Here is an 8,887-nt window from a genome sequence, read left to right as displayed (position 1 = left end):
TCACCATCTTTGTTTTGCCGCTGAAGATTTCGCATCAAACACAAGCTTCCTGCAGAGAGGGCATGTGAACTGAGACCTCTCCAACCACCTCTCAATGCAGTCCATGTGGAACATGTGGCCACATCTCTGGAGCTTGCTCACCAGGTCCTCTCCCTCATAATCCACCAAGCAGATAGAGCAAGTCTTTTCATGATCACCATCTTCTACTTCACCAGATTTCTGCAAATCTTGAAACCTACCCACCGGGAGTTGGAAACTGGACGAGCTCTCTTGGGGTTGATACTTGCAGAAGATGAAGGCAAGGACTCTTGAAATGGCTCTCCTCAGCTGCATCAGGGGAAGCCACATGCAAGTGTAGAAGATCAACATAGCAGTGGAGACACCAGATTGTGCATACACTAGGCAATACATTTTCTTGAACTTTTTCTTTTTGTCTCTCTCTCTGGATTTCAAAAGGGTTTCTTGTTTTTTTTTTTTTCGTTTTCTGGGTGTGTGTGATTGATGAAGTAATCACCAAAGCAAAGGTTGATGTGAGCAAGGTAGGGAAGAATATGGTCCTATATATAGCGAGATGGGCAGCAAGTCAAGAATGCCCTCCTTCGTGGTTTAATGTTTCTGGTTTCCGGGATAGATCAAACAATATTCTCGGTAGATAGGCTCTGACTTTACAGTGATTATTTTATTCTCTAACATAATTTAATTAAAGGTTTGGAAATTTGGGGGTGTGCTCCATCAGAAGAAGTAATTTAATTGGGCTACTTAGTATTTTAAGGTGGTCATCGAACATTGAACGCGGCGGAGATGCAGGGACGGCGCCGACCCCCACATTCCCCGATTCCTATGTTTAATAATTGAATCCTGACAAACAACATATGATCTAATTCACTTGTAAACCATTCTAGCCCAAAAGGAAAAAGAAAAAAAAAAGAAACACTAAAGCAGTATTGACAAAACAATGTTTAGGGTTTGCTTAATGCTTCATTATGCAGTTTTGTTTTGGCTTACTTCATCCCTAATCTTTGCTTTATAAGTCAGTACAGTGTACTCGGTAAGTAATTATTACAAAATGCAATTGGGTCTTCGATCTTTTTGGGTATAATCGTATAAGTGCATTGAAAGTCCTGAAATTTGTCATGCAAGTGCAATGAAGTTCTAAAACTTTCAAAAAAAGCAATTAAACCCTAAAACTTGTTATGAAAGTGCAATTTAGTCCTAAAACTTTCAAAAAATATAATCAAGTCTTAGAACTTATCAAATCGGTCCAATCAAGTCCTTTCATTGATTGCATATTTTGAAAATTTTAGGACTCGATTATACTTTTGTGATAAGTTATAGGACTTGATTGCATTTTTAGAAAGTTTAGGACTCAGTTGTACTTTGTGACCAGTTTTATGACTTCTAATACGCTAATCTCATCTTTTTGGAAGGACCTTGGAGTTTTCACTGCAATTAAATGCTCTAGCTCTTTTATTAGTAGGAAAAATTTCCTTTTGTTGCAAGTTGTCATTGATACCGGAGAGATCGGAGATTTAGAAGGTAACACAAGAGCGACAACAGAATAGCTTATCACCTAAGGAATACACCTCAAGACATGCGGCATATGACAGGAAGATGCTCCCCACCTAAAGAATTCACATTATGATACATTTTATGTGATTTACCACTTAATGGAATCCATTAAGACACTCACTCACCTTCAAGAAAACCTTAGAGGGTTTTATACATACATGATTTGAATTAACCCTCCAAATATAGGAATATCCCAAGATACTAACCTCCAACGATTCCTCAACCAAAATATAAATACTAACATTGACCACCGTGAAAGACAAAGATGCTAACCGCTGTGAGCCACCGTAGTCAAGTCGGTCAGCCCAACGACCACCACCACGATGGTCACATTTGACCACTATGAAAGACAAAGAGTGATATGAGCACAAGATGTAGATATGATTTTGCATCTCAGTTGCCAAGTTGACCACCATGATGGTGGTCTCAAGAGTCGGAGTGGTTGTCAACCACCTACAAACGTAAAAATCAAATTAGTAGAGACAGAACAAGGATAAGGGTAGAGAGGCTTCAATCTATCGCTGTCGTTGGCGTCGCGGTTGGGGTCACGTAGTCAGAAGAAATATTCTCCCCCTTGCTTTTTTTTTTTTTTAATTGTTTTAGTTATTTATTTTTATCCAGGTGGAATTGGTTATTTTGTAGGTATCTTATCAATGAGTAAAGCGAAAATTGATATGTTTCCTATTTATCTTTCATGTAAATTAATAAGATGATTTTACAAAATATTATCAAATGTCAATATTTACATATATGCAATGCGTAAAGTGTCTATGTTACTTATATAGTGAAAATTTAAAATTGTTGTTCACTCTTAAAGTGTTCAACATATCCCTAAAAGTAATAAACATCGATATCCTTTTGTCTTCATCAATCGGGCAAACAAAATTACAATAACAAAGAAGAAATAATTTGAAAAATTCTTTTTCTTTCACTGTTTAAACGCCTGTCACATAAAGTGTTTCTTCTTGCTAGAGATTCATGATTGTTCTGCTATCTTCAATTTTAATTTCTGAAACAAAGTCAACCCCTAAAGAAAAATAAAGGTTGAGATCGAGACTTTATACTTTGAACTTGAAAAGGACAATCTCCATCAACGACATGAACCTTGACTTCCACTCAATTTTTATTTTTTCCGAAAACACTTTCTTCAGATGATTCTTAGTTCCATCAGTTTATTTGCTGCATGATCTATCAAATCTTCCAACTTTAAGGATTTGAAAATTCATGAAAGTCAACTCAATGTAATCAGTTCATTAATCTACCATTAAAAAAAAGGTTTAAAGTCAAGTCCAAACGCTAACTCCTCTTCTGAGCATGACCGTGGCACGACCATTAGAAGCAACATGACATGCATGCCATATGAAAAAAAATACTAAATGATGTCCTTATAATGAAATTTGTCAACGCTCATCACATGATTTGATGTAGATAAGGAGATTTGTCAACGCTCATGAAAAGTAGAGTGGCAACCAATGGAAATAATGTGCAAATTCCAGCAAGTATTTCAAATGGAAAAATTGTGCCATAAGTTCGATCAAGTACTGAATCTTTACCAAAAAGTGCAATTGAATCATAAACTGCTCAATTGGTTCAATTACGTCATCAACCTTTATTAGAAAATGCTATAAAGCCCTAAAAGTATATTGAGAAATGCAATTTAAAGATGTCACATAAGTACTTTTTGATTGACATGTAGGTAATTTTGAGTACCGTTCATAAAAAAAAAAACTTAATTGCACTTCTTGAAAGTCTATTGAGAGGTTCAAGACTGCATACTGTACATAAGGTTTAGGACTTCTTGTGTAATTTTCCGTCAAGTAAATGATAGAAACAAATATGAAGAAAGATAAGGAGAGTGGTGAGAAAAAAAAGAGCTTGCTTGGCGATTCATAGTGGTTCGGCGGCCTCTTACCTACACCGCTCTCTAAGCCCGTTTAGCAATTATCATTCTCATTATTCCAATCCAATTATTATAGCGGCAAAAAATTTTAAAAAAATCCCAAAATTAACGCGTCGTGATCTATCCATGAGGAAGGCTTTTACACTTCCCCACAAATGTATCAATTTGTATAAATGTTGTAACAAGGACTATTATATATATAAGAGTAACTAGAAGAATAGGGTAACTCTAGCAGCCGCAAGCAAGATTACCCTATATTTTAACAAAATCTCTATTGCCTTCGTAATCTTTCTTGATTATGGGGAAAAAATCTTGATTTTCCTTTAACCCATGCAAGAACACCCACTCAAGTCATAGTCATGAATTGACGATCTACCCCCATTAGGGCCATTCTTGGCTAAGATCCATAGCCCCACCTCAATGTAACAGTCCCTCTCTCTCTCTAGCAATATAACAAAAGCCGACCAAATCGCAGAGATCTTCTTGGGTGTTGGAAACCTGGCTCTTGGAGGGGGAGTTGTGCCTCGGAGATGATTAGATTAGTGAAGGTCGGACATGTTTATCATTAGTTTAGTGGGTATGCTTTATATAAACAAATGCACACGCCACGGTTATGGAGATGCATCTTTCCGAAACTTGCTCTTTCGCTTTTCTCTTCTATTTTCTGCAATTAAACTATGGAAGATCACGTGAAATCCACAACCGACCCAGCTAAAATGAAGAGCCCATTTTCATGAATCAATCCTGTCATGACCCGGATGCGTTAGATAGATGTATCTTCGGTTATACTTTTACTGTTGAAACTCCGGTTGCGAAAGAACCACATGATGCCACCGCCGGTTTGACTTAATTGCGTTCCATGTTATCTGAGTAAACATGGAATTTCGCTACTCGTTATTGCCCTATTCTCAGTTTGATACGAAGAGAGCAGAACATCCAATGTTGTGGCAATTGGTAAATGGCATCGACATGAAGACAGTTGTTCAGAAAGTTCACTGTTTAGCTAAGCAGAAAAAAGAGAGAATACGAGCCAGAACAAAGACATGTTCGGCAAAAGATACGGCAATCAGGTATAGACCAAATTTCACAACTCAAATGCGACTTACCTATCAGTCTGCTTAGTACCACTGCTGATTATATGTCAGAAGACACAAATAAAGGAATCCATTTCCACTATAGGATTGAACAATTCAAAAACTTGTTATTCATGAAATCACACTTCAACGCCACTCTTGCGTCGAGAGAGGTTACAAAGCTATCATTCTGATTGTCTCCGAATTGGCAAGTAATGATTAAACTCTAGTTGAGAAACAAGAAAATGAGAGAGAAACGGGTCTTCTTCTTAAACGGGAATTCCAAAAACCCCATGAATTGAATCACACGCAAGTCTCGTGCTGAGAGAGATTGCAAGTTCTTGCAGAGAATTATTTCCGAATTGGCAAGGTGGCGATTAAACTCCAATTGAGAAGTAGAGAGAAATGGATCGTATTCTTGGTTTGTGACCCATATCTTGAACTTCAGAAGATGAATACTTATATTTGTCTTAGATTTCTCTTTTTAATAATATTTGGTAAACTTAGGATAAAATAATTACTCATATACAAAATGACATAGAAATTAAAAATCAAGAATAAGTATTCCTCAAGTTTCCGTATTTCATATGGCAAATCAAATATAATTTGAACTATTAACAATTAGTTGTTACTTATTATAAACGAATGCATTTGCCTAGATCCTAGAAATAACAAAGCAAAAGATTATAACTTTAATAAATAATTAATATCTTAAATACAATTGAACTCAACAATTTAATCATATTTGAAGCTTAATTCATCATGATTGGGGGTTCAGATGGAAATAATAGAGATCTAAAACATGCATGCTATCCTATTTTAGGGAACTCGGGTGTAATAAACTTTCCGATCCACACGGGATATATACAGAGTGACAAATGAGTCCTGAAACTGACTCATCTTTTCAAATTCTGAGTTGAGTATAGAGAATTTTGAAGAGTACCGAGAGAGGAAAGTATACGAAATTCAAACTCTTTCGCCAACTCTTATTCATAGACTTGCCTTATATAAAGGAGGTCGGGGGCATTAAAAACCTTTTACAAGCTAGTACGGCTTACGTAAGTGGCCAACAAAACATACAAAGCATATTAGGGTCACATGTGGCTTTATCTGGCACCAGTTGCTGGGTTTCCCCATCGCTTGTTGCTGCTAGTCCCAGGGTTCTCCAAGGTTCACCATGCCCCATGGGTTCCGAGAATCATTTATTGACTTTAACAGGCTTAGTTTGGGTTTTGCGAATGCTTGCTGGATGACATCTCTGATCGACTTATATGATTGAAAATAATCCAGCGGCATCTGTTCTTGGTATGCATCGGGCTATATGTTTTAGGCTCAGATTCAAAATGTCCCTTGAAATTTTTCTGGGAAAATTATATAAAACAAAGTCCTATATCTATTACACTTGTGCCAATTCAATCATAAAGCTTTATTATGTCAATTGAGTTCTGAACCTTTTCACATTTTGCCAATTAAGTCTATCCATCCAATTTTAGCTGGAAATCTCTATCGTGAATGCCGGCCATCCTATGTAGGACGGCCGGTGCCGATACTAAGACTTGTCCAATTTACATCAGTTCCTCGCTAAAACTAAGGACGAGAAGATAACTGAAAAAGGACTCTTTATGTGGTTGCCTCAAAGGCTCAAGGATGACTTATCAGATATGGTCACTATCTTTGTTTTGCTGCTGAAGATTTCACACCAAACACAAGCTTCCTGCAGAGAGGGCATGTGAACTGAGACCTCTCCAACCACCTCTCGATGCAGTCCATGTGGAACACGTGGCCACATCTATGGAGCTTGCTCACCAAGTCCTCTCCCTCATAATCCAACAAGCAAATAGAGCAAGTCTTTTCATGATCACCATCTTCTTCTTCACTAGGTTTTTGCAAATCTTGAAACATACCCACTGGGAGTTGGAAACTGCAGGAGCTCTCTGGGGCTTGATACTTGCAAAAGATGAAGGCAAGGACTCTTGAAATGGCTTTTCTCAGCTGCATAAGGGGAAGCCACATGCAAGTGTAGAAGATCAACATAGCTGTGGAGACACCAGATTGGGCATACACTAGGCAATACATTTTCTTGGAATTTTCTTGTCTCTCTCTTTCTCGATCTCGATTTCAAGAGGGTTTCTTTTTTCTTTTTCTTTTGTTTTCTGGGTGTGTGTGATTGATGAAGTAATCACCAAAGGAAAGGTTGATGTGAGCAAGGTAGGGAAGAATACGGTCCTATATATAGCAGATGGGAAGCAAGTCAAGAATGCCTTTCTTCGTACTTTAATGTTTCTGGTTCTCGCGATAGATCATACAATATTCTTGGTTGATAGGCTCTGACTTTGCGGAGATTATCTTATTCTCTAACATTATTAAATTAAAGGTTGGAAAATTTGGGGGTGTGCTCCATCAGAAGAAGTAATTTAATTGGGGTGTTAGTATTTTAAGGTGGTCATCGAACACTGAACGCGGCGGAGATGCAGGGACGGCGCCGACCCCACATTCCCCGATTCCTATGTTTAAAATCGAATCCTGACAAACAACAAATGATCTAATTCACTTGTAAAGCACTCTAGCTCAAAAGGAATTACTAAAGCAACATTGACAAAACAATGCTTAGGGTTTGCTTAATGCTTCATTATACAGTCTTTTTGGCTTACTTCATCCCTAATCTTTGCTTTATAAGTCAGTAAAGTATACTCAGTAAGTATTGTTACCACATGCAATTGGGTCTTCAATTTTTTTGGACGGACCTTGAAATTCTCATGGCCATTAAATGCTCTAGCTAGCTCTTTTATTAGCAGGAAAAAAAAATCCTTTTGTCACCAATTGTTATTGATATAGGAGATTTGGAAGGTGACACAAGAGCGACAATGGAAATGCTTACCGCCTAAGGAATCCACCACAAGACACGTGGCATGTGATCGGAAGATGCTCACCACCTAAGGAATTCACATTACAATACATGGCGTGTCATTGTTTTTTTCGGGAAAATTACCAAAAAAGTCCTAAACCTTTTGTAATTGTGCCAATTCAGTCCTAAATCTTTTTTTTTTTTGCCATTTCAGTCCTAAACATTTTACAATTGTGCTAATTCAGTCCATCTGGGCACTTTTGGCTGGCCGGCGCTGACGTGGACGCCGGCCGGCTGAAGTGGCATTATTTTAATATTTTTTTCATTTTTTTTTCCTTCTTCCCCCTGGCCGGACCGGCAAGGGGGAGGCTCGCCGGCGAGGTGACCTCGCCGGCCATGGCGAGGCCGACCTCGTCGGCCATGGGCGAGGCCGACCTCGCCCGACCATGGCGAGGTCGAGCTCGTCGGTCATGGGCGACGGCGAGGCCTCGCCTAGATCTGGCAAGACCTCGCCGTCACTGGGCGAGCTCGACCTCGCCCGGCCATGGCGAGGTCGAGCTCGCCCAGCGACGGCGAGGTCGAGCTCGCCGGCCATGGGCGAGCTCATCCTTGCCCAGCGACGGCGAGGCCTCGCCGTCACCCATGGCCGGCGAGGTGACCTCGCCGGCGAGCCTCCCCTTGGCCTGTCCGGCCAGAGGGAAGAAGGAAAAAAAAAAGGAAAAAAATATTAAAATAATGCCACGTCAGCTGGCCGGCGCCGGCGGGCGCCGGCCGGCGTCCACGTCAGCGCCGGCTAGCCAAAAGTGGCCGGATGGACTGAATTGGCACAATTGTAAAAGGTTTAGGACTGAAATGGCCAAAAAAAATGTTTAGGACTGAATTGGTACAATTGCAAAAGGTTTAGGACTTTTTTGGTAATTTCCCCGTTTTTTTGCTCGACTTGGCATGTCATTCACTACTTAATGGAATCCACTAAAAATATAGAGAGTTAAGTTGAATCTCCATTCCAAGAGCTCAATTGTAGAAACTTATTAAAACACTCACTCACCTTCAAGAAAATCTTAGAGGGTTTTATACAGACACGACTTGAAACAACCCTCCAAATATCGGTATATCCCAAGATACTAACCTTTTAATTTTCAAGATAAAGACCAACAATCCCTAAACCAAATATACGAACGTTGACTCTTGACTCAATTCTAGAAACAAAATGCAATGCATATGACTCAATAAATACATAGAAAGACTAAAAGGCTCTTCCCGCTTTTGCCGACCATCATTGATTATTCTAAGCATAACTTCCTCTAGGATACTCCAAATTGTATGAAATGTGATTAATTTGAAAGTTGACATGTAGAGCTTTCCAAACATATATAATGGGACCATATTGAAGAAAGAAAACCCTGTGAAATATCTAATCAAAGTGACCCTTAAAATTTTGTCGGCAGATATGGACTTAACCTATTAGCCATTTTACATTAAGGCTGCATTTGGACGCCG

The 8,887-nt window shown here is 39.1% G+C and overlaps 1 protein-coding gene across 1 annotated transcript; it reads right to left on the bottom strand.

Annotated features, from left to right (window-relative positions):
- Nucleotides 1–6,618, bottom strand: LOC115663707 (uncharacterized). Its single transcript, XM_030585693.1, has 3 exons — nucleotides 6,284–6,618; nucleotides 1,776–2,022; nucleotides 1–327 (listed from the first exon to the last, which is right to left on the bottom strand). The coding sequence occupies exons 1-3, from the start codon at nucleotides 6,616–6,618 to the stop codon at nucleotides 1–3; spliced, it is 909 nt and encodes a 302-aa protein (XP_030441553.1).
- Between the last annotated feature and the right edge of the window lie 2,269 nt (nucleotides 6,619–8,887).

Source organism: Syzygium oleosum, unplaced genomic scaffold (assembly GCF_021117445.2).
Source record: "Syzygium oleosum isolate NSW1041296 unplaced genomic scaffold, Sole_v2.1 Sole_v2.02, whole genome shotgun sequence".
NCBI lineage: Eukaryota > Viridiplantae > Streptophyta > Magnoliopsida > Myrtales > Myrtaceae > Syzygium > Syzygium oleosum.
The sequence above is the reverse complement of the archived record's forward strand: the minus strand, read 5'-3'. Positions and strand labels throughout refer to the sequence as shown.